General features: G+C 35.5%; 1 protein-coding gene and 1 long non-coding RNA gene across 3 annotated transcripts; one reads left to right on the forward strand and one right to left on the reverse strand.

Annotated features, from left to right (window-relative positions):
- The first annotated feature begins 10056 nt into the window (after nt 1-10056).
- On the forward strand, nt 10057-24406 carry LOC105059400 (AT-hook motif nuclear-localized protein 1). 2 transcript variants are annotated; one of them, XM_073250080.1, is made up of 5 exons: nt 10057-10896; nt 11937-12004; nt 15308-15439; nt 20734-20895; nt 23691-23827. In XM_073250080.1, exons 1-5 carry the CDS (start codon nt 10458-10460, stop codon nt 23709-23711), a joined length of 822 nt encoding a protein of 273 aa, XP_073106181.1. In that variant the 5' UTR covers nt 10057-10457; the 3' UTR covers nt 23712-23827. The 2 variants fall into 2 exon arrangements, with proteins under 2 accessions (XP_073106181.1, XP_010940979.1); XM_010942677.4 differs by having other exon boundaries at nt 10074-10896; nt 23770-24406.
- Nucleotides 24407-25254: 848 nt separating this feature from the next.
- LOC140854314 (uncharacterized) lies at nt 25255-27032 on the reverse strand. Its single transcript, XR_012137522.1, has 3 exons — nt 26430-27032; nt 26275-26333; nt 25255-25713 (listed from the first exon to the last, which is right to left on the reverse strand). It is a non-coding gene; the product is annotated as an uncharacterized lncRNA (long non-coding RNA).
- Nucleotides 27033-27279: the final 247 nt, after the last annotated feature.

Raw genomic sequence — 27279 nt, forward strand, 5'->3', positions numbered from 1 at the left:
GATGCTAAGATAGCTTTTATACATAGTGAGCTTGAGGAACAAATTTACATGTAGCAGCCAAAAAAATTTATTATTCAACATAAGGAGGATCATGTTTGCTTATTGGAAAAATCATTACACGATTTAAAGCAATCTCCATGGCAGTGGTATAAGTGGTTTAATGTATTTATCTTTGGACATGATTCCTCTCGGAGTGACTACGATAATTGTGTTTATCACAGGAGGCTTCCAAGAGGTTTTTTTATTTATTTGCTGCTCTATGTTGATGATATACTTATTATAGTAAAGAATATATCTAAAATTAAGAAGTTAAGGCTTAGCTTCGTAGTGAATTTGGGATGAAGGACTTGGATGTAACAAAGAAGATTTTGGATTTGAAAATTTATAGAGATCGACACACTGATAGATTATTCATCACAAAAAATTATATTATGAAGGTACTTGAGCATTTTGGTATGCAAGATTATAAGCCAGTACGTACTCTACTTACAGTATACTTTAGATTTTCAACTGCTTTATCTTCACAATCACATAAGAAAAAATACATCTCACACATTTCATATGTTAATGTAGTTGAGAGTATCATGTATGCCATGATTTATAGATATCTAAATATCTCACAAGCCATTAGCGTCGTTAGTAGGTATATGAAGCATCTAGAAAATATCTATTAGTAGGATGTAAAATAGATCTTTGTTAGCCCTAGAATTAATTTTAATATGTTAAAAGGTATTTGAGTACAAATTATGTTTACTAATTTGTGCTTGAGAGTGTGTGTAGGTTGCCTCAAAGTGCTTATTCATTCTTACTAAAAAGGGCCATATCCTTAAGACAACTCAAAGGCCATATCCTTAAGAAAATCCAAAGGCTATATTCTCAAAAAAATTTAAATTCAAAGACTTAAGACCCTCAAGATTAGAAGCAAAGAAGTTTAAGATTTGAAGGGATAAATCTACTCTAGATCCACCTCTCAACAAGCACAGATTATGTTTAAGAAGGCAAGTCTAACCTATAAATAAATTGGCTTAAGAAAAACTCTCTAAAAATCTCTATGACATGCTTGGCGTGCATATGAGCTGACCCGGTTTGAAGCTGAGCCGATCCAGTATCAAAAGATAGAAAAGATAGAAACCTTAAAAATATAAAAAAATTTTCTAAGCCAACCCTATGATCAACTTAATCGATCCAGTCTGGAGCTTAGCCAACTCAGTGAAGAAGAGATCTGACTCGATCTCAGAAGAAGATGAACATAAAAAATCTTATAAAATAATAAATCTTCTGAGCTAACCTAAAAAATCAGTGATCCGACCCAGTTGTCTAGTGACTCGATCAAGATAGGATCTGAACCAATCTAGTCTTAAGCGAGCAGAGTAAGAAAGACATGGGATTTTTGACATCTACCACAGAGCTAATTCAAAGTTTCTTTAGCCGACTTAGTGTTAGAGGTGAACCGACTCAATGTTTTGATGAGCCAACTCAGAGAATCCTGATAAAATAATGGTTAGTTTCTCAAAAATTTTAAAACATCATTAAATGAATCTAAATGGTTAATTTTTTGTTCCAAATGGCTTGAGCATTAAACGAAGATATTTTTTAGCCAATAAATATGAGAAATTCATAGAAAAAATTAATTTTTGAAGAAAAAGATGCTTATTGAGTAAACATTCAAGAGGATATATAGTGTGAGGAGCCAAAAGAGAAATAGAAAGAAATTTAAGAGTGTTATAAATCCAATCCTTCCTATATTAAATTAGATTAAAAGAGAGGAAGAGTGATTCAATTTCAGTCAGCTACCATTGAGAAGAAGCATTAAAGGCTGCCTTAGCCTCTCAAGCCAAGTATTGAAAGCTCAACTACTTCAACTTCTTCAGATCTCAAAAGAGTTTTGTTGTTCTTAACTCTATTTCTTGTATTATTTCATTATTTATTGGTAACATGTCACATCTCAAATTCGGGATATAATGCGGCCATGCTACCAAAGAGTGCAATCCAAGATAATATGAAGCCAACATATATTTTCTTAAATAGAATAACAGATGCATCATAAATAAAAGGGATAAAAAGATTCAACTCAAATTCTTAATTAAACCAAAACTGATTCAGAGTATCTAAATCCAAAATCAAATACCAACCCACATCACAAAATTCATAAATAGATAACTATAAGTCCATGATCATCAAATAACTAAATTTTAACTATAAAATTTTCAAGCTTACTACGTAGATCCCCAAGCTTGGATCCTTCGTCGGTCCTAATCTTATTTCTCTATAAAAAATAAAAAATAAAAATATATGAGCTACACTTATTCAGTAAGTAGAACCTACTCTTTCTCATCAGATCAAGTATAAAATTTTCTATGATAATATTATATTTAAAAAATAACATATATTATAAAAATAAAGTATTTCATATGACATATAATAAAATAAATCATAAACTAGTTATGCATGCATAAATTATGAAATTTCATAAATATAATTTATAAATTATTTTTGTTAGATATTCATGTCATGTTTTAAAATATTACTTATAGATATTTATGCTAAGATCACTTTATACTCATGATAGGGTCATGTTTCTTAATCAACAGAATTCTTATTTCGTATGCTAACTTTATACCCATTAGCTGAATCATGTTTTTTATGGATGCTAGCTCCGGATGTCGATCTTTCTAATTTTAAGGATTCGTTCATAGCTATCTGAGAGCCTTTAAAATCTTTATATCTTTTTTTTTTAAATATATATATATATAAATAAAAAAATAATAAAATTCATACTTCATAAACATACTATTTTCATTAAACATATTCATAGAATCAATGATCATAATAAAATATTTTTTTATATCATATATGTTGATCTTTATTTTATAAAAAATATGATTTCATCAATAAGAGGTCATATGCGTAGATAATATAAAAATATAAAAATAAATAAGAAGCATAAGATCCACTTATCTCATTCATCCTAGATCTTTAGACTTCATTAGATGAATCAAGTAATCCTATTTAAAATATTAAATCATGATCATTTTTATTCAATAAATTTAATAAAATTAAATAATAATAAAAGAAGATGGTTGATTAGGTGATTAATCCAATAGATCATCTAGCACCAAAGTGATTCGGGATCATCCTATCGGAGTCAACACGGATCCCTAAAAGAGAAAAAAATAGCCCGATATAAGATCTATAGATCTTCTTAGAGAGAAAATGGATAAAGAAAGAGAAAATAGAGAGCGAAAATGGCATCTAGAGTCCCATCATTGTCTAGAGAGAGAAATAGAAGGAGAGAGAAACTGTAGAGAGAAGAAAAGAGAGACATGAGAGAGAAAACCCTAGAGAGATATGAGAGAGAGAATTTTTCTCTTTTTTCTTCTTCTTTTTTTTCTTTTTTTTTTCTTTTTCTTCCTTTCTTCTTCCTTTCTTCTTCCTTTCTTGACCAAATAAGGGAAGCAAGGGCTGATGGCTTATGGCCAAAAGAACAGCGATGTGGTGGCATCATAGGCAGCCGATGGTGGTGAAGCAAAGGGTGGCCGGTGGTAACTAAGAAGCCAGCCAACAGAAGAAAATAAAGAAAACTTGAAAAAACAAAGAATCGCCTCCTTTTCTTTGGTTTTTTCGATCATCGATAGATCATCGATGGCTAAAACCTTAGAAAAGATTGGTATGGAGATTGGGGGTCATGATCCATGAGTGCAGCATCACGGACGATGGCGTCAGTGGCTGAAAAAAGGAGAAATAAGGCTCAACCAAGTAGAAAAAAATAAGATGTTTGCTTTTGGTGGCTTTTTTGATGAATCAGATGGTTGGTGGCCATGCGCAATGACATGGAAAGAAAGAGAAGAAAGAGAGGAAGAGGGGTCATGTTTACCTCGGGCTCCAATGAGATCTTCGGTAAGGATTTTAGATAGGTATGGTGAGGGTATCTGTGGCTTCAATAGGAGAAAACAAGGAGAAACAAGATGGAGGAAGATCGATGGTTATCGTGGCTTGCTTAGGAGGGGGAGGGAGAGTATTATAGAGGACTTGTAAGGGTTTTTAATTAGTAGCTCTTAAGAGTCCGATTCTAGTTGGACATGGGGGGAGAAGAAGACTTCCATCGGGAGTCATCAGCTCTTCTTTCTATTTTTTTTTTTTGTTTCTTTTTTTTTCCATACGGGCTAGTTTATGGTGGGCTGGTCCAATTTGGATCAGATTATTACATAACAAATTTTTTGGATATAGAAATTTGGGGTTGGTCCAAGGTTAAGAAATTGGATGTTGTTTTGATTTTGATTGGTATCTCTGAAAAATAATCGAAATTGATTGTGATCCTGAAAGAAAATAATCAGTTGTAAGATTTTGGTTGACGAACTACTGAAAACTAATTGAGTTGGATTGTAAATCCATAAAAATAATCAGACTATAATCTTAAAGAGATTATAATTGAAATTTTTCAACAGATTTGTTTGAAAAGTGGATGTCAATGCTGAGCTTAGCACCAAACCACTCTAAAATCATAGTATTTATGATTATGATTGTGATTGTTTTGTTTTCATTTTATTTTCGCTGCTTCTTTAAATTTTCTGCTTATCACTTCACTTACACAATCTGAATTAGTTTGGATATAAATTGTTTCAAATTTAAATTTTTAAATGTATCAAATCCAATTCACCTCCCCTTGGATTGTTGCCTCTGAAAAATAATCTTATGCTATTTGAGAGGCACTACAGATGTTGGTTTGGTATATAATCGAAGTCCAAGCACTTGCAGCAATATTGTTGGTTATGTAAACTCTGATTATGTAGATAATTTGGACATGCAGAGGTCTCTGATAGGCTATGTCTTCACTTTCTCAAATTGTGCTATCAGTTAGAAAGTAACTTTATAGTCTACTATTACTTTATCTAATATAGAGATAGAGTATATGGTAATGGTAGAGGCAGTGAAAGAGGCTATTTGGTTGTGAGGTTTGGTTGGTCATCTTGGTTTATAACAGGATGTGACTACTATTTGTTGTGAGAGTCAAAGTATCATATATTTGAGTAAACCAGATGTATCATGAGTAGACCAAATACATTGATGTTAGATACAATTTCATTTGGGATATTATATTAAAAAGATTTATTGCACTGAAGAAGATTTCTAGGATTAATAATTTAGCAGATATGATGACCAGGCCATTTATCACTCTCAAGTTCAAGTATTGCTTGGACTTGATTCATATTTTAAGATGCTAAGCTAGGCCCTTAGGAACATTATTGGAGGAGATAAAGAGAAGTTCACAATTTTGTGTTGCAGCTTGATGGGATTTAAGCTAAGGTGGAGATTTTTTGAGTGTGGCTTGAATTTGATGTGACCTACAGTACGATCAAATCTGACCTATTTTGGACTTCAGTTAGCCTATTTGGATATTTTATTATTTTTTCTTTGATATATATATATAAACCATATCTTTCATTATTGAGAGGACCGTCTTTTATTTTTGAGCAACCGTATACTCTTTATACTCTATCTTTTTGATATAGTGAAATCTCTCTTTATCTTCGTCTATGGATATAGATTAAAGGCCAAACTATGTAAATTATTGAGTTTTATCTTTTTTTTTTGCATGTGATTGTTTATTGTTATTTCGAATTTTATACTAATTAAAAGATAATCTTGGAACGGTTCTCTAACTCATTAATTATTTCATCAGTATCATGCTTGCATCATGAAGATTTAGAGGCTCATTGCTTTATGTCATGTCACAAGGATAGGGGTGGCATGAGTCAAATATGGATCAGATAGGCTACTACTCGTACCCACTCTATACTTCTCTTGAGGTGAGATAGGATAATTGGAGTTAGATGGAATAGGTTGGGTAGATCAAATGGCTAAAGTTCCAAAAATTCTTTTTTTAATATAAATCAAATTTTTTTTTTGCTTCAAGGAGGGGAGCTGTGAAGAGCAATATATCCCACTTAGATTTAGAGTAGATTTTACCATTATCTGTACCTCCAAATCTATTATGGGTCGATAAAATATACTCTATTAGGAGTTGGTCGGATCGAATATCTGATGGAATGGACCAAATTATTATCTTTGCAAAAGAATTTCTCATAGTTTTGGTAAACATAATGCTCCAACAAATTAGATCTTCATCACCTGCATGTTGCAAACCTCATGTCCCTTAATGTAGAAGAGTTTAATTTAGTAGTGTAATTCTTTTCTAATTTCTTATTTTTCATCTTAATGCACTGTCCTTTGTTCTCATATAAATGAAAAAAATAAAACTTAAGGTGGCATTGGATGATCCCATGTAGGATCACCACGATGATCTAAAATCACTTGTGATCCGAATCCTAAGGTGATATAATCTCCAGTGATCAAAGATCACTACATTTGCTAAGCGAGTGATTAAAAATTGTCAGGTATATATAAGTAATTTATTTGATATTCTATAAAAATTCAAAATCACAAACAATAAAATATTAAAACTACCTTTCATATGTTTCATAAAAATATATTTATGAATTGTACAAAATATATTATAATAAAATATTAATATATTTATTAATATCTTAATTTTTATTATATTCTATAAAATATATTTATTAGTTTTATAAATTAATAATCTTATAAAAATATATTTATTCTTATTATAGGATTAATATTTTTATTTATACTAATTATAATATATTATATATTAATATTAATATTTATTTTAATTAAAAAATAAGTTAAATCAAAGTAATATATTAAATAATTTTATTATATAAATATAAAGTATAATAAGATATTTCTGCCTAATTTAAAATTATCATTGAATAATAATATGAGAATAATATGATTAATAATATATTATAGTATAATATATATCACAAATACAATATATAATATCAATATAATATAATATCATATATATGAAATTGATATAATATATTAATAGTATATTAATATATCAAATTTTTTACTAGATTGAAGGATATATTTATCTTCAAATTTCAATCTATGGTCATTGTCTGAGGATGATCTTGGATTCCTGACCTCAGAGACAGATATTCCATCACTGGATTGGATGGTAATTTAAGGAGTAGAAATTATTTGGGACTATCATATAGGATCACTATGGTGCAACCAAACTGATATCATCATCTTTGCTCATATTATCCTTGACCTTAACAGATCATCTTATATCAAACACCCTCTAAAGCTCCATACTTAGCATAGGAATTTATCCCCACACTTGCTTTCTATACTATTTTTTTTTATAAAAAAATCATTTTGCTAAATTTGCTTCTTATGCCAGTATACTTGATCCACGTCTTCTACCTTTTCTTTTAAAAAACCACGTATTTCTTGTAGCCACACCTTGATCCACTTTCCTACCCACTCTTGTTTTTAGTTCCCATGTCCTAGATCTTTATGCATCAATTCAAGATATATGAAGGCTTTTCAAGCGTTATCCCCACCTCAGCCAGCTCCATATATCAGTAACAGGGTTGGCTTGGGTGTTACCAAAGTTCAATGCATGTGTATATTATAGTATATCACTTCTTTCGTAGAAGCTACTCAACCAAAAAATGCTCTACATCTCTGCAAAAGTTGGCTCCAAGATAGCACTGTGATCACCTTCCAGTTGAGTTTTTTTATATATGCTTTCTTTCTTTCGTTGGCAGGCGGGTGATTAGAATATTGTTTTGATCTCTTTTATAATATGGCCCAAAGCATTGGTTGGCCCCACATCTTAACGAGATGCTGTGACTTTGGGAGTAGTTAGGACATAGTTTAGCTTCCAAATGACTTTACCACCAGTGGCAGCCACACTGCTGGCCTATGTTCATATTAAACAACTTAGTTCGTTCATCTCACACTAATTTATTTCATATTATAACAAAAAAAAAAAAGCTTTATGATAGCAGCATTCAGAATAGAAGTATTACGCCAAGTGTCATTAGTCTTTTTATAGTTGCAGGTGGAGTTAGAGCCTTTGTTACTACGATTTTGGTGGCAGAACTGCGAGCATTTGAGAGTCCTACACATTGTTTTGGAAGAAGATTTTCGACAGATGTTAGATGACTATCTGCTTCATTATCTTCAAAAATTGGTTCTCACCGTCTGATACCCTTCATTTTTTTGAAACGACATATTTACGTGAAAGCAAACAATACAGCTGATTGGGTTAAAACTTATGTCATCAATCATGCAAGGACTAATTTGTAGACCTCTGAATCCATCGCTCATATCAAATTTTTGAATATTTTGCATATTCATCTCCTGGATGTCCTTATGGGAAACTTGCATAACATATCCAGGTTATTAAAAAATAAAAATATCTTTGGAGTCTGGACCCTTAGATTCCTTGACTTGCGTTACCACTGGGAAATGAGACCAGAGCTTGTTGAATTTTGATGGGTGTAAGGTGTATCAAGAATTGCTCTTTCATGTGGGCCTTCTTTTTGGTCATGCTGACGAAAAGGACAGAGCCACATCGGTGACATATTTCTGTCTCATGCTTGGGTCCTCCACTCTCAATGATGCTGATGCTGATACACCAAAAGCTCTTGTCCATCACTGTCCCTTTGCGTAAGCTTCTCTCTCCCACATGGACCTGACCCCAACTACGACATGTCATGTCCTGAAGTTGCCTGGCGATCCAACCCAGTAGCCTGCCTCTGCCTCTGCCTCTGGTCCAAGCCTTCCCGTGGCTGCCAACACTCTGGAGTTGACCACCACCGCGCCCATCCGAAGTACCGTTCTCCAAGCATTATTTAATGATCACCTTTGACCACCGACCACCGGAACCTTTTACGACCACCTGGGTCCCACTTTAGATCCAATCACCTCTGAAGCGGGCTCAAACATGGTTTTGTTTTGACCCCAAAATCAACCCGGGTACTGGGGATTGAACCTTAATAATTTGGCTTGACCGGGTCAATCGGATTTATAAACAAGCTAATTGCGGAGAAATTGTGGGCTAAGTTGGTTATAGATACCTTGAGCTCATCTAGATATAGTGAAATTTTTTGTTGGTGGATCAGTTTAATTATGAATCAAAATGCATAAACATACATGCAAGGTTCATCATTTTAATATTGAATCCCATAACGATAAAATTTCACTATAATATTGATATATAGTAAAGCATATCCTTATCAATATGAGATAGTTCGGCATATAGATATAATATTGATATAATACAATATAATATATTTTGTATCGTTTTATAATTCGGTGTATCGATACAATATTGATATAGTATAGTACAATATATCTTGTATCATCCAATATGAGATGGTACAGTAAATCATGCATACATGTATTGGATGTTGTTTCATTTTATTTTATTTTTTTATTTTTATATGTGTTGGTTCATGATTAAACTAGTCTACTATTTGAGTCAGTAGATTTGATGTGGTCAAGATTTTTTTTTTTCTGACAGAGGGCTCGGACAAACTCACTTGACAAGCAGACTTTTGACAACATGAGTTGAGACAATGATTTGGTTCACAATAAGAAGAAGCAAAATCTTGGCTTGACTTTGTGCAGATCTGGTTTAATATGAGAACTTGCCAAGCCTGAACATAATGTCAAGTTCCGTACACTTGACTCGAGCTCGATTTTGGCAGACCAGCAACCAACACAAGCTCACCGGAGGTGACCAGAACCGAGAATAGTGGAAGCGCGCTAGAAGCCAAAAGGAAGAGCACGCGAAAGTATCGACGAACAGAGTGGCATTATAGAAATTAATTTGAAATACGAGGGCACCTTCGAGGCCTCCCTTTTTAAAGTTCTCAGCGCGAGAAAAAGACAAAGAGCAGCTCAGTGGCAAGCAAAAGGCGGGTCTCCAAGGCGTTTGCTCGATTGCTTCCCAGCTTTAAATCCAAAAAATCATATTTAAAATTAAAAAAAGAAAATAATAAAACAAGAAAAGTCTTTCTTTTCCAATTCTACCCATTTCTTTGTTTATTATCGCCCCCATAATGGACGGAAGAAAAGAAATACTTCCCATCCCAAAAGCATATTTCGATTTTCGTAGCCCCTCAGATTATAATATTATAATATTATTTTTTATATCTTCCATTTTATTCTTTTTATCAATCTTTTCTTTCTCTGTTTTTTTTTACCTCCCATTTCGCTCGCCTCTCTCTTTTGAGTCTTCTTCCATTTTCGTTCTCTGTTCCTTGCGAAGACTGCCGGCGAACTCGGTGGCGGTTTTCGGACACCGCTGTTGAAAATACCAGTTTTCCGACCCGTCGAGTGGAAACCGGAACCCGGTCGGAGAAAATTGCTGAGGAAATTAATTTTAATAAAAAATTTTATTTTTGGTTCCGAGATGGCTACTTTGTCCTTGAGCTCTCTTCTCCTCTCCAATGGCAAGAGCTCGAGGAAACCCTAGGTTGCCGAATCGGACGGTCGAGAGCTTTCCATCCGGCCCCTGAACCCCTGATCAAGCGCCGAGATTTCTAGGGTTTCGTGGGGTTTATCTATGCATGGAAGGGAGGGAAGGAGGAACGCCTGCTGGGGTGGCGGTTACGGCGGCGGTGGAGACCGCTGGGAGCTTCCCGCCGTCGGCGGCGCCGACGATGGTGAGAGCGGAGGAGTCTAGCCAGGGCGGCCCGACGACCGCAGCTGTTCCTCCGGCGGTGGCGGCGGCGGTTGTCCCGGGGCCACCTCCGGCGGCGGTACCGGTGGGGCCGGCGTCCGTGAGCCTGGCGATGCCGGCGATGAAGAAGAAGCGGGGGAGGCCGAGGAAGTACGGGCCGGACGGGAGCTTGTTGCTGCCGCTGAACCCGATGCCGATCTCGGCCTCGGTGCCGGCGGGGGAGTACCCGACCGTGGCGGCGGTGGGGGCGGCGATGAAGCGGGGTAGAGGGCGGCCAGGGGGTTTTGGGAGCAAGCAACAGTATGGGTTTGAGTTAGAGTCTTCAGGTAACAAATTATTACATCTTACCACTTACCTCTTCTTTCTTCATGGTATTTGAGTTCGATTTAGGACAATTTGGTGCTGCGGTCGGGAAGATGATCTGATACTTAGATATTCTTCTGCACTTTTTTGAATTTGGGTCCGATCTTGTGAATTTTATTGTAAAATTACGGTGTGCTATTTGAGATCCTTGTTTAGATTTGATAAAAGATTTTTTTTTCTTGTCAAATGAGTCCCTTTCTGCTGCAATTCATGTTAGTTTTGGTTTTCCTGGAACTTTGTTAACCGACGTGACAATATGTAGTTCCCTGTATTGGTCTTATGTGGTGTATATCTCTTTCTTGTCCCTGTCTCCCTTTCTGCTTTCAGTTGAATTTGATCTGTAACTCTCGACCACTGAGTTCAGAGGTAAGTTGCTGGAATTAGTGTGTGGGACCGCTGGATAAGATCTCTTGCATCAGATCTTCTCAGACATGGGGGTCCTTTCTTCTGGGGAAAGGCAAGTTTTGTTTGGTGGGTTTGGGGAACTGGGAATCTGAATCTTGTTGACTCTGGTTATAGGTGAAATTTGTTAGTTTCCTGACACTGATGTGGGTTGAATTGTTGTTAAAATGATGAAAAGTGAGGTGGGTTTAAAAATTTTAGTTGCCTTCCTTCGTAGGTTGTTGGAACCTGATTCAGATCTAGGAATTGCTTGTGCTGTCCGTATTTGATTTTATTGGAGGACTGTGGATGAGGTCTTACCGATGCTCTGTTAATGATGGGTCCTCGTATTAGATGAAGAGACTGTCAGGCAGTATTCCCTCTCCTTTTGGAAGTCTAAGTCTGATGAGGTCAAGCAATCAATTTTTGAATACTGCTTCAGCTGGATAATGTTTTTCTTTTCCTCCTCAATATTCAAATCACACGTGTAAAATTTGTGTGGCTAGTTCATCTTAAACTATTGTGGCTTTTACATGATCTTTGTCCTTACACATTTTTGTTCTCAACCACACATAGGTTGGATCCGGGTGGTTCACTCACAATTAATATTCTGTTTATGCAGGTGAAATGGTTGCATGCTCTGCTGGTGCAAATTTCACACCTCATGTCATCACTGTTGCAGCGGGCGAGGTATTGCTGGCATAAACATTACCGAATTTTAACATCTATCACCGAATGTTAAAAATCAGCAAAATACCCAGTGTCTTCTTATACATTGTAGCATCTACCATACTTGCCATTGCACCGTCGACCATGCATCTTCTCTATGTCATATTGTTTATCCCAGGGTTACCATATGGAATGTCTTTTATCCAATCATTTGATATTTTAACAGCAAGGACATGCACAAAAATAATATACAGATAAAACATGCCGTGAGAACTTTAAATTCTAAGCTAGTTGATTGTTTTCTTAATTCACTTTATATGTCATCATGGCTTTCACTTGAAACATGCAAATGTCCATTGCTGATTCTTGTTTACCTGCATTGTGTTATTATCTCACCTAAGTTATGGTTTCATCTACAGTTTCATGCATAGTCTGGTTTAGCTCATAATCTAGTCGTGGCTTAATTAAGCCTAGTAATCTTGAATAACTGAAGATATGTTCAAACAAAGTTAATATTGGAACCCTGCCCAACACTATTTTGGTGTTTGTCATAGCTATCATGTTCTTCTGGTTCTTATTAAATCCTTAAATTAAATAATCGCTATGGTGTATAACTGTGCCTTATGATAGTTAATATTGTTTGTCATCAGCCTGGTTGTAGATTAGCCATGGCACTGTAGACTTTTCATTTTGTTCTTTATGATTTTTTTTTTTTAATATAATATGAGACTGTCACTTTTAGAAGTCTTTTATAGGATTTTTCTAGGCAATGAATACTTTTATTCTGCCATATTTTTTTTTTCCGTATAAAGTTTAGGAAAACCCCAATTTAGAAGTTTGTACATATTTTCATCTAATTTTAAAGAAGATATCGTATGATTGGCAATGACCTTTCCAATCATGCATTGTAGTGGATTGGTGGAGCTTCCTATGTAAATGGTACCAGGCTTGTTAGGTGTTAAAAGATTAAGGATATTTTTTTAATAAATGCACCAAGTCCTTTTTCTTGGCAGGATATTGATGTTTCATTTTACCTTTAGGGCTAGATATTTTGGCAACAATATTTAAAAAGCAAGTCATATTTGCCACTTGGCCTTGTATGGTTATCATATTGGAGTTTGGGTTTGGGGCATGTGGAAATTTTTATTTTGAAAGCCTACTAACTAATTTATGTAATATGTTAAAATTAGATTATTACAAGATACTTAAGAATATTGATAAATCCTCATGAAATCATTAAAAACTAGAGACAACCCTTACCGAGTAACTTTGAAGATTTCTTTTTTCACATGTAATGTCAATACATTTGGTGAATTTATTTCCATCTCTTGCAACATAATGAGCTTTATTATTCTTTCATATCTTCGTCACTTTTCAATTTTCTTAATATTCTACAATTCCTCAAGTACTCTTAAGGATAATGGAATCATTGGTTTTCTTATTTTGTTGGTTGATTGAGCTAGTCTGTGGGAACAATCAAAATTCTTTCTTGTTTTGCTCTAACAAAAATTGTTTAATCTTAATTTGGTGAATTGCAACTATGAATTTCAACCAAAAAATTTTAATTCACCAGCTACTTTCTCGTGATTGTTAGCCTAGCAGGAAATTTTGGACATGAACATGTGATCAAAACGTGTGCATATACATACTACATAAAGAAAGTTAGTTGGCATGGATCCTAGCACCTCATGGTTTCCTTAATGTTGCTCCTGATCTCCGCGCCTGAGGTCGAATGGCTGAGGTGAGGATGGCTAAGGTGATGCTGTCGTTGGAGCTCCGTCCGAATACCTACAAAAAGTCCTCACCAGGGTGTTCGTCAGTGGAGACCCTCCGATGCTCAAATCAGGGGATGGAGAACAATGAGAAGGGGAGAGTGAGAATGGAGAACTTACTTTGAGGGTCTCTATGTTTCTTTATTTATAGGGAAGGAATCGGAGTCATATACATCTCGAAGTCTTGATTGCTTTTTATACGTGTGATCTAGCCAATGCCCATCTTCCGTAGTTCGGCCTCGGCAGTGCTGAGGATGCATCTAGCCAAGGCCGAGGTGAAGATCCACGACACTTAACAAGGAGAAATTTTTCAAAGAGATTTCCTTTGTTCTTCAGCATCCCAATCTTAGTTTTTTTTTTACCCCAATTTTTCCCTCCTTTTCAACCAAAACCATGTTCTATAGCTTTCGCTTTAGTCCTCATTAGTCTGTCAAAGGAAACATGTAAACATAGTATTGTTGCTTTTGCCAATCTTATTTCCGTGATTAAGCACCATGTGGAAATTTGTATTTATTATTTTTTCTCTTAATTTAATAAACTTCGATACTGATGATTTAAATAAGCAAGTGGTATTTGCATGTGTTGATGCCGAGCCTTGACATATTGTACATGTTAGCTCCATGCAATTTTAATCAGTGTTTGGTTGGCTGGTTCAAAGAACATTACTTACAGGACTGTACATTAGTGTGATTGCTGTATTGCCACTTTGTGGCCTATTGCTGATCAAGGTTTCCTTAGGCTTGAAGTGCAATTCTTACCTATTTGAAAAGCTTTCGACCAGCTATGCTCTCATGCCAAGTTATCAGGAGTCATATGTTATGGAGACGATGATTACACTAATTGTGTCCACAATTATCTTCTCATGATGATTATTTTCTTTTGTTCACTTCTCTATTGTTCTGGGAGATGATGCTGCAATTACATTTGTATATTGCTTGGAGAGAAAATAATGAATAGTATGTTGTCAAATGAATATTGTCACTACAAAATCTTTTGATGGGTTTACCAAGGTTTCAAGTCCCGTAGGATGGGACTATCTTGATTTTCTAATTGAACGAGACGTGCAGCCGTCCCGTCCCGTCCCGACACTTGGGATAGGGGACATTCCAAGATGGCCCGATCAAGATGCTGAGATGTTAGCGGGACGGCCTTATCCTAACGTATAGGATGGTACCCTATCCCGATGTCTTGCGGGATGTCCCGCTGGGGCCTGAATCCTTGGGTTTTACAAACTTGAGTTTTTTGAACAGTGGATAGATTCCTTTTTTTTTTTTTTTGTGCATAAAAAATTGAAACTTTCTAAGGTCATTTTTAGATATTTTTGTTTACAATATTGAGAGACAAACATTGATTCTTTGGTTGATCAAAGTGTGATTTTTCATAAAGTGTGACATAATAAAGTCCTTTTTAGCAGTGTATTCTTTTTGACAAAGGTTAGTAGAAGAAGTGGTTGCAAATCTTGTTATATAATTTTATATATTTAGTCTTCACTATACGTAAAACCCTTTATTGCTGTGAATTGTTGTTAATTTATCTTTACAATTGTTTCTAGGATGTTACTATGAAGATCATATCATTTTCTCAACAAGGACCTCGAGCTATTTGTATTCTATCTGCTAATGGCATCATATCAAACGTTACACTTCGTCAACCTGATTCTTCCGGTGGTACACTGACTTATGAGGTTTGAAAACTGATCTGTCCCCTATGAAATTTATGTTGATGATTTGAATTCTGACAAATAGTGGAAGGAACTGCCTAAATTTAGCATTCATTAATTCATCCTGACTTTTGCCTCAACCAACATTTTTGGTTCACTTTGGGCAAATCAGGTTAGGTTTGATGACTATTTTATATGCTTTCTTATAAATAATTGATCTTTGAAAGAGCAAATGTTGGAGATAAAAATATGTTCTACATTAGGACATGCAACTAATATATAAAAAAATTAGACTCCCAAAGTGAATATATGATCATATTTGGGTTTTATTCATAGAGACTCTGCATGGTCACTAACTCAACTCTTGGAAATGTGGTAGCAGAACTCCATAATAGAGATGAAGCAAACCTATATAAAATGGAAAATACCAGCCTGAAAGTCATATGAGAACATATGATTGAATGACAACAGCATGTTGAAGACTAGATTGAAGTAAACATGAAATTGATGATGTGGGAGAGACTAGATAGTGAGATCCACATACAAAAATCAGATATCTGACTGGTGTGAATTTAAGTGAATAGATGATCAATGGAGGAAAAGAAAACAATATTAGTAGTTGAATTAAGTTAGGACAAACAAGACATATGTTGGTGCCAAGTAGACACATGAAAGCCTTTTTTTTTTTCAAAAAAAAAAACTTCAAATGTAAATAATTATAAGCTGTAGGATAGAGGAATTTTAGTAGGTGAATATGTATATGTTTTTCTAATTAATGGTGCATATTGGACTTTATATTTGTTGATGCACGAATACTTTGTATATCGTGCCTTACCTGCATTATCTTTTCTGACCCCTCCATGGTTCCCTCCATTATTTCAATCTGCCTTCATCTTTTCACCTCCTTGCATCCACTAACCTTTTATTTCTTCTTTATATATTTATAGACCCATGCTGACAAAGTTTAATATTTACATCTCCAATGAAACAAATTTCCCCATATATGTAAATATTCTCATGCTCCCAACGAATGTCCTACTTAAGAAATTGAGATTTCAGTGACTTGACTTGACTCAAACATGTTACACAATTAAGTAGAATGGTTTAGTGTGAGGACATGGCAAATAACTTATGATGACAGCTTTATAACCAAGTTTATCTAATGAACACTAACATTTATTAACATAATTATAGTAATTATAAGTAATTTGATTTAGGGTTTCTTTGCTCATTTTTCGGATTTGGTGCTAATTTTGAGTATTAAATGAAAAAATGTGGTACATTGCTTTTTTTGACACACGTATACATCATTAAAAAAATTATGATTTTACTAAAATTCAAGAAATTATGACACCTTATGCTGTCAAGCCTAGGGTTTACCATTCGCATCGTGGAGCAGTTGATCACTCAAAGGATGTATGGAAGGGATCTACCAAAAATTATGGAATTATATTCTAAGTAGAACACTTTTGAAGACATCGTATATCAGCCACATATAGGGTGATTATTTTGTGCATGACACACCCCTTTATATTGTGCTAACTAGTCACTGGTATGGAATATATTACACATTGATCCGAAAGAGGAGAAGGAAGATTTTCTTCAACTTGCTCAACTCAAATCACTTAGAGAAAAACTAGAAAAAGATGAAAAATGTGAAAGTAGGCTTAAGTCTCATTTCCTTTCATTGATTCTCCACCTCATAAACTGAAGTACATAATCCCTATTGATAATAGTGAGGTCCTTTTTTGCATAATTTGGATTAGATTCCTCTTCTTATCTTCTAGCAGAACATCCACCATTGAACAATGTGGGTCTAATTTCTCTTTCTAGTTCGAATGGAACAAGTCTCTAAAAAAACATGATTAATAAAAAAATCTTAAAAAATACTAAAATTTTGCAGGGGATGTCTCGATTTCAACATCAACCTAGTCTTCTATCGCTTCGTCTAATTCTTCATGGATTAAAAGGTAACCTTAGTCAAAGTCATTTCTGAAAAGTTTCGGTTTAACTAGCTTGTTTTGAGGCTCAAACGATGAAATTTTGATCCGATTTGGCCCCTTAGATGATGGATCCAAATTTGTAAATCTTGAAAATATACCCAATTTCAAAGAAATTATATCAATCGGGCATCGTATGATTAAGTTATGATCTTCTGAGATTTGGTGCATGAGTTGTCTTCCTAATATGGTGGATCTTGCTCTTGGATTTTGTCTATTTCTGTTTGTAATGGCCGACATGATCCACATCGAGTTTTCGTAGTGGCAAAAATGATCCACATCAAGTCTAATGATCCTCGTGAATACTTGTAGAGGCCAAAGTGATTCATATCGAGTCCAGTGATCTTCTTAAATATCTGTAGTGGTAGTGGTTCACATCGAGTTTGGTGATCTTTCTAAATATTTGTAGTGACCAAAGTGATTCGCATCAAGTCTAGTGATCCTCCTGAATATCTGTAGTGGCAGTGGTTTACATCGAGTTTGGTGATGCTCTTAAATATCCGTAATAGTTAAAGTGGTCCACATCAAGTCTAGTGATTTTTTTGAATATCCATAGTGGCAATGGTCCATGCCGAGTCTGGTGATCCTCCTGAATACTTGTAGTGGTCAAAATAGTCCACATCAAGTCTTACTCATAGTGGCTAAAGTGGTCCACATCAAGTTTGATGATTCTCCTATATCACGCACACATATAACATGCATACATGTACTTTTTCTGCTTTGAAATTGTACCAAACACAAAGGACTTAAGACTCCCTAATCCCATCATTCACTAGCCAACATGCTGTGTCATTTCAGAGGTTGCAGGCTCAAACATGTCTCCTATGTGATCAATGGCTTGCTTTTGCCTAAGGTGTTAAGGCAGCCATAGGCTGGTAGACATTTTTGGGTGGGTGGTATGCAATGAAGTTACTCTTTTGAAGGAGGATTATTTCATGGTAATGTGTATCCACCACTGGCTGTATCCGGATGCCTTTTCTAGTACGTGAAACCATTTGGAAATCTCTACTATATAATAACAAAAACTTTTGAGGTTCTTTGGATGTCCACCTGTTGCCCAGTAAGTCATATTCAAAGAATTGAAATTCATCTAAATATTGTTGTTGATGCATTCATTATCAGTCTAGATATAATAACAAAAACTTTTGAGGAGGTTCTTTGGATGTCCACCTGTTGCCCGGTAAGTCATATTCTAAGGATTGAAATTCATCTAAATATTGTTGTAGATGCATTCATTATCAGTCTAGTCAATTACAAAAGGAGAAATATAAGAGGCTTCCAACAATATAGAGTAGGAGCGCACATATCTATTAACATGATGAACTACTAATGGTTTCACCAGTTGCTGGATTCAGAACAATCCATCAATTCAGTCATATGCTTTATATATGCCAAGTGTTAGGAGGCTATAAAATAGGAAATTTCTCACCCAACAGAAGTTTTCATTGACTATTAAGAACTTGCATTGCACATGTGACTTTGTAACACAATTCAATATTTGATATGATGTATCTTCACTGCATATGTGGCTTTATTATGCAATTTTCATGTGTTATATAATGTCATGTATCACTACCTGGAAACATTTATCTTTACTTTTTCTTTCTTTAATTTTGAATTGCATTATCTTGTTCTCTTTTTGCGTTACAAAGTCAATTAGTAGTGATGCATATGTGACATGTCAAACCATATGTTACCTACAATTGCATTTAATAAACATTAAAATAGAAATGATGATGTTTTCACTCTACATGAATTTGAGATGCCAAGGATTTTGTTCCTGGTTCAGTTGATCTAGGTTGGATCTGAATTGGATTTGGGCTGCATGATTAAGAATTTGATCTGATACATCTACGCAACAAGTTGAGTTAAAATAGAAATTCAATGCCAAGTTTAAATTGGTGTTGAGTTCTACCTCTATGCTATTTTAATTTGCGAGGCCAAATCTGGTGGGGCTAATTCTAATAGATCGATCACTGACCTTGTTGGAACCCAGAGTCTGGACTTCAGATACAGTTGGTTCAGGTTGCATCTGAGTCTTTCTAACCCATTTGCACCCTTAGATATTGGAGGATGCATGCCCTCCATATCATCAAGTGGGTTCCTAGAAACTTAATTCAAAAAAAGTTGATCCTAATTAAGTGATCTTAGTTTGCTACTAACATTTACAGTAGGGTTATAACATTAGCAGGACTAAGTATTGTCTAGTTGCCTAGTAATTCACTATTCTTCTTTATCTATTCTACTATTAAAAGCAAACTCTTGGGTAGTACAGGAGGCTCCACATGGGAGGTTGTATGTCTCCACCCTACATGCATTGCATATGGCATATTCTAGTATATAGACGTGCAAACACAGTTTAGTTTCGGGTTTTATATTTTACATGTTTTCCATTATTGTGAGGATTCTCAAGTCTGACAGCCCACTATATATTTTGCAATTGTAACTTTTGGGCTCAAAATGTGCTCTCTCTTTCTCTCTCTCTCTCTCTCTCACACACACACACACACTATTGCATACATGCACGAACTTGCAATTCCATTTTTCTCTACTACATTAAAGCTTTTGTAAATGCCAGCACTGTTGTTTATGATTACAAGTTAGAAATCTTCTTTTGCCTTTTATATTTCTTCTAGACTTTCTGTTTTATGTTACTTTATCAAAGAAACGGATGCATATTATTAGGCTTGTAATTTATAGCTCAAGGATGATTACCATATCAAACCTTTTATCCTTCCCCCTTCATCTAGACTATTAGGAAACCTTGGAGCATCTGCTTTGGGTTAAAATAGTTTAAATTGCAGAATGAGATGTCTCCTTTCCTGCTGCTTGGTCTTTCAGGAATGATGATGAGTCCATCCATTGCCTTAATTCAGAAATTGACACCAATTCATTAAGGATTGTTAGATTTTCTGCTTATTGTAAGTTTTTTTTTTAATTAAAAAAAAAAAAAAACTTTGATTGGCCATACTTTAATGGTCCAGAAAGCTGACCCCTATTAGAAAAAAAGGCTTGGATCTCATTATTAAGGTAAACAGTTTGGATTTCAAGGCAGAATGGTTTCTTAGAACACAACCTTAATTCCCTGGTCAATCTGCTTTCAGCAAATGCAAAGGGTCTAATTTGTTGATGCATAACACTTTTCTAGTGTATCCTTAATCCCAAATCTGGACTTCAGTGCCTATTATATAGATTCCAACATTCTCCATTCTCCATTCCTCCCCTGTTCTGTGCATGGATGTGTTTGCCCACATCACCGCTGCCACTTCCGCTGCTACTATTTAATTATCCACCTTATTCCACTTGCTGATTTTGTAGGGCCGCTTTGAGTTGCTCTCTTTATCAGGATCATTCATGCCAACTGAGAATGGAGGAACTAGGAGCCGATCTGGTGGGATGAGTGTTTCTCTGGCAAGCCCAGATGGTCGTGTTGTTGGGGGAGGAGTTGCTGGTCTACTCGTGGCTGCTAGTCCTGTGCAGGTAAAACTGTTCAACACAAGATGCAAGATGCTTTAAATGCTTTTTGCCGGTTGAAGTCTTCACATATTGCTTTTGTTTAAAAAGGTTTGTATTGTCTACTATCAATAAATCTCTTGATAGTTATTTGTTCCTTGAGCAATGAAATAAAGAGAGCCATAGGAATGAAAGTTATACAAAGCAATATGTAAACTAATGAGTCAAAAAATACAGTTTTTCTTTAAACAGATAACAATGCAGATGTTGATGGGGTTTAGTAGAGCCAGTGGGCTGGGAGCTCTTTCGAAAAAGATGGGATGGTGGCACGTCTTCCTCCAATTCCAAATCCTCTTGAAGAGAAAGAAATCAGCATGGAAGCTAGTTCCCTCTGGTTTTGCATCATTACTATCTTTTTTATTCCTGATTCCTATTCTTTATACTAATGCTAGAATAGTTGCAGAAGAAAAGGAGAAGGGAAGAGGATTTGTTATGCTTTTATGGAAGGAAAGAGAATGGTCAAAAGGAGAGAAAAACAAGAGGAGCGGGCGATTGAGTCTTAGCATGTCCAGATAGAATAAGCATAGGCAAGATTTAAAAAAAAAGACGCCTAGGAGGGAGGAACTTATAGGGAAAGAAGAGGTGGATGATTCAACAATTATGATGGCTTGGCTTAGTTTGTATGGTCACAATATACTGGATTCCTTTAGGTCCTAAATGGTTAGACTTATAGTTCTCATGCTGAGGGTAGGCCTTGGTGCAATGGTAAAATTGCTCCACTATGATCTGGGAGTAATGAGTTTGAAATACAGAAACAACCTCTTTGCATATAGGGGCAAGGTTGCATACGTCTAACCCTCCCTAGAACCCTAGTGGCAGGAGCCTTGTGCACTTGGACATCGTTTGGAGTTTGGATGCTCTTTTGCCATTGTAAAAAATATAAACAAATGTATGGAACGGGTAGTCTTGTTTTATGTTAGCCTTGTGGGTATGATATTTTGATTCGGAGAGATCTCCACTTAGTATCTTTGTATATTGTCAACTTCTATTTTTGCCTTATGTAGAGTCTTGGTTTCGACGGTCTCAGTGGTTTTGCTTGGTTTCGAAGTTTTGATAAAAAAAACTCCAAGAAATAGACTAATAAGAAAAATAAAACCAATTAAGTCAAGTTATTTTACACCATTTTATTATGTTTTAAGTTATTTAGAATCATAATTTATGTATTTTGAATAGTCTTGGACTGAAATTAAATAGTATTTAGGCTTAATATATCAAAACATATAAATGCACTAAATTATTGAGTAAAAATATTATACTTGCAAGTAGAGATGGCAATCGAGCGGGAGCAGGTCAAATATAAATCAAAAATCTATAGCCAAACCTGACCTTTCTGTTAAACAAGTAACCTGCATAACCCATTTAATAAATTTGAATCAGGTTAAATGGGTTGGATTGCAATTAGACCCAATTAGGTTAAACGGTTTAGGACTCTAAATCTAAAGCCAACATGTTAAATAAACAGGTCAGCTTGACAGTCTATGACCCAGTCCCATTTATGTCAAACCTGAACCTGCAGGTTGGTTGCAGGCCAGGTTGGCTTGCTGGGTCATAAGTAGCTGCCCTATATGTGCATGCATCTTTAGTTTACATATTGCAATGTTGTTTATAAGTTAATATTGCGTTTTGCTCACCAATAACAGCAAAGCTTAGACTTTTTTTTTAAAAAAAAAAAAGGATCATTAGAGCATTAAATAAATGTGTGGTTGAATTATATTGATGATTTTTAGAAAGAATAAATATATTTTCTTGTTAAATAAAAATAAAAACAGATGGCAGCATTTTTGGCTTGTTTCAGCTGAAATAAACCTAAACCTGCCAAAACAGCTGAAACTGAAAACTTTGGTCAGTTTGGGCTTAATCTCGATTGAAATTTATCAGTTTTGGCTGAAACAGATTGGTGTTAGTCAAAACCAATTTGTTTTGGCAACATGAATCAATTTTGGCTGAAAGTTTAAACCTTAGATCCTATATTTAAATAGTAGAGTTCATTTTCTGTCAGATGTTTCAAAAACTAGAAGGAGAAGTAGGCTACAAGGACAACATTGATGAGAATAGTTTTGTGATATTTTGAAAAGGATTATATTTGATAAACTCATTTGTTTTGGAAATAAGAGGTTAGGATACCCAAAAGAACCACATTTTGAATTCTGTTTGTGTGGTTAGTTCTTATTCATAGAAAGTGGGGCGGATATGATTGTTATCAATTTGCAAGTAGTCGAAAGAAGATTACGGTGCCGAAATTGAGTGGAACAAATTGAGGAGATGCAGAAAGAAAATTATTGCCTTCCCCACTAAAAATAATGAAAAGTGTGAACTAGTCATGTAACATGCAACGTTTCCCGTTTAAAGGATGATGTGGCCATCATATGTGCTAAGCTATTTCTTTGGTTTTTCTCATATTTTTGGTGAATTTTGGAGAGCTGATGGCCTTCTTTATTCTATTCATTGGTACATGCATGTGCATACATATATAAATGCATAGACAGACGCACATATATTATAGCTCCATGTTCCAATAGTAGAGAATATCTTTTACAGGGTTCCTTTTTTTGCCACTCCGCTCCAAAACCTTCTGCAGTTGCTTTTACAGCACTTTTTCCAAACCTTTATCTATTTATAAAGACCTTTGTATCTTCTTGGCAACCAAAATAATACTTCTCTTTTGTTCCAAGTTAGTCATCTAGGTTTTATTTGCATGATGATATCTCAGTACTTAGTGTTCAGTTACACTTCAGTCTCATATGAGCTCAGTTTTTCTTCAGATTGGACTTCACGTACCTTAAGAATTTTAAGAAACCTACATGATCAACTAGATGTTCTTTTCTCCACTGTTTCTATAAGGTTGTGGTGGGAAGCTTTTTGCCAAGCTATAAGCTGGAGCAGAAAACCAAGAAGCCAAAATTAGAGACTTCCGCTGTGTCAACGCCCACAGCTGCAGTTCCGATTTCCAGCATAGAGATGGAGGCGGCGTATGGTACTGTGCAAGGGCAGCGGATCTCAGCAACACCAAAATCAAAGCTCGCGACTTCCTCCTTTAAGGGAGAAAGCTGGTCTGCTTCTCTACAATCAGCATCTGAGACAAGGAGCTCCATGACAGATATTAACGTGTCTTTGCCTGGAGGTTGAAGTTATCCAGAAAGTTTGTTGCGCACCTCCGAGGCATCTTACTGACCAGAAGTAGACACCCTTTTGTAACAGCTGCCTTCGCATGTGTTGCAATTGATAGTTGGAGCTCACCTTCTCTAACTTGTGTTGTAGGCTTGTTTGCATGCATTTAGGTTTTCATCAAGGGATGAACTTTACTATATGGATTCTGTAGGATTCTCCAGAACTGCAACTCTGTTGACTCTTATCCTCTGTTGTTGTCTAGCTTGGTTGATATTTATATTTGTAACACCTGGTTTTCATTCACTGGTGTTTAAATACAGTCATTTGTAGTGTTGGTAAATTTCATAACGATGGATTCTTGATTCTACAAGTGTGATGAAATCTTGATGCTGTGATTTCGGTCCTCCTGAGATTAGCACATCTGGGCAAGAAACTGTGGGTATTCCTTCTTATGTATCTGGTAATAAAGATATTTAGCCTTATCAAGAGGTTAATCACCTTTGGAAGATATATATATATGAACAAAAAAAAAAAGAAGAAGGGAAAACAAGGAGGTATCAGAGTCTCTCAAAGTATATTGCTTGCTTCTTCAACTTCTAGTTGTCACTGTTAGCTTTGGCTTCGTAAGCCAAGTCAAACAAAAGTGACAAATCAAAGCCAAAAGGTCAACATGAAAAATCTTTGTGGCGATCTTCTTTTATAGAAATTTTTGCTTACATACTCTTGTATTATCACACATCTTACAAGAATAAATAAAAATAGTGACAGCTTAAATATAATTCCCTCTGCGTTAAGTCTGCATGTAATTTACATGGAATTTAACTAAAACAGATGGTTATATGAATTGGATGCTGAAAGATAATTTTTATTGGTGTGCTCAGATGTAGCGCAATATATTTTTCATTTTAGTATGCAATTATCTAAAAAATTTAAAATTTACATACAATTTTGCAATTTTTTCAAAAATTAACTTAGACAATTGAAAACAAGGAAAACTTTGTTTTTTTTTTTTTGTTGCAGTAAGTCTACAATGGCCTATAGTCCATTTAAATGTAACGTGGAACTGATTAGGGGTTTTGCTCGAATTGTCGAGGACTGACTTCTATCATTTTGTAAAAATGAATAAGACATTCCCTGCAAATACGAAAATACATCATACAGGCAATATATATATATATATATATTGAAGAAAAAAAAATCACATTCTATAACTATATTAATAAAGCTTACTGAGAAGAGTCCGTGACTTACAAAACTAGTACTCAACAAATATCCCGAGCATGCACCAAATCTTCATGCAGTGAGGAAATGTGCTCTTAAGCTTTACAGCTTGGGGTTTCTTGGAGACTAACTCAATAATCCATAGTAAGTTCTCTATTTTTCAGAATGCCTACCTCTATATAAGTAGTTTCCATAGAAACAAGGTGGCCTGAAATTTTGAAAAAGCGCACACAGATACACAGAGAGAGGTCATGAAGGCAACTTTGGGATTCAAGCTTTCCTTCCTTCTGTTAATCCTCACAACAGCAGCTGTTCTCCTAATTGTTTGGCTGGGGCTTATGTGCAGTTCTGGTTACTTGCATGCAACAAGGAAGGAGACTAGCTCTTCTTATTTGGTATTCATGATGCTAAACATGGTAGCTGCTGCCATCTTCCTGAGCAATTCAAGGTCATCATCTGCTGGGAAATCAAACACATTTGCAGAACAGTTTTGCCTTCCAACTATAACATATCAAGAAGTAGAAGAAGGCACAAGCAAGGGAGCTGCTACTGTTGATGGTGATTTAATGGATAGACAAGCAGATTCAATGATGCATGAAGATTCTAATGGAGGTGCTGTTTATGATGAAGAAAATTATAATTGTGATGGTGATGCTGATGATGATGACAATGATGAAACTGATATTAATCTCATTGATCTACAGAGGAGATCGAAGAGTTTATTGCCAAGATCATTCGAGGATGGATGGAAGAAAAGATGAAAGACAAGCTGATGCATCTACCATAATCAGCTGTCAACCCTTACAATCATTTGCTTTTCAAACAGTTTTTTAAGTTTTCGTTAGCAAATAAAGATTCCTAGAGAATTCAAAATGCGTCATTTTGCGTTGGAATACATACTTTGAATCCTCAGTGGTCAAGTAAACAATTTCTGGTGATAGATTGCGGGAAGTATAGCTCATACTTCAGCTTATAGATTAGTAACAATAATTTAATTGATGCATAAGCTTCACTAACCCTCAATTTGGTTTGCCAATTCCATGCATGCTCTGATTACACGCTGACGCATTGATCATCTGCAAAATTGCGACTTTTAATCGCCACGTTGTGGACTTTTTTCTCAAAAAAAAAGAAAAGAAAAGAAGAGGAAGAAGAAAGAAGAAAAAGATCACCATATGAAAAACTGGAAACCTTCCGTCAACGCCATGGTTTCTAAAATTTTATTCCTTCATGACAAAGAAATAGAAATATAACCTGCGTCATTACTTGAAATGGATGAAGACCTCCACTCAAATTAGCTAAACGGAAAGTAATCACTGAGATGTGCTCTTAGGTGCAACACTCAATTAGGAGCTATGACAAAACTGCGCTTCCACAGAAGTTGTGATAGAATCTAATACCAGGAGCTCTTTCCTTGGTATTAGAGTTGGACTCTCTCTCTCTCCCCCCATTTTTTATTTGGAGGATATTTGCTTCAGATTTTTCGCACTGCTGCATTCTTCTCTACTGCTTAATGATGGATTAATTTGTATCATGGATGATGACTTCTATCCGTTTTAAACCATTAATCAACATATTTTATCCATCACTGGTACTCAGGAAAAGCCTCACCAGCTTGCCACGCTAGTAATGAAACAACACCATCACAAGCCTTAAGAAACGTGAGCTGCACAAAGAAAAATCATTCCCAGAAGGAAATCTTGAAAAAGCTAAAGCCAACAGCTTGCATTGATGCCCGGTGTCAAGAAGAAATACACAGATTGCACAGAACCGCCCCTCGCAATTTTCTTGAGACAGCAGCGGCGACCACTTCCGGCCCATGTCTAGGATCAGTCGAACTGTTAGATTTTGAGATCTTCTAAGATCCTCCCACTTGGCAGTAGGGCACCAAAGAGAATGACAAATGTTGCCGCTAGAATCTTAGGTCGATAGAACTACGAGGTGACGATGTGATTGATCACTGTCTGAGGTGAAGCTTGGCAGACTGATTGGGTTGGAAGCTTGGGAGTATGTCCATCTGGA

Source organism: Elaeis guineensis, chromosome 16, assembly GCF_000442705.2.
Source record: "Elaeis guineensis isolate ETL-2024a chromosome 16, EG11, whole genome shotgun sequence".
Taxonomy (NCBI): Eukaryota; Viridiplantae; Streptophyta; class Magnoliopsida; order Arecales; family Arecaceae; genus Elaeis; species Elaeis guineensis.

Bases quoted from the DNA above. Each gene is read 5' to 3' on its own strand.
- LOC105059400 (XM_010942677.4), top strand. From the start codon at position 10,458: ATGGAAGGGAGGGAAGGAGGAACGCCTGCTGGGGTGGCGGTTACGGCG. The intron at 12,005-15,307 runs GTATTGCTGGCA...AATTGTTTCTAG, and splicing joins TCACTGTTGCAGCGGGCGAG to GATGTTACTATGAAGATCAT. The intron at 15,440-20,733 runs GTTTGAAAACTG...CTGATTTTGTAG, and splicing joins GTGGTACACTGACTTATGAG to GGCCGCTTTGAGTTGCTCTC.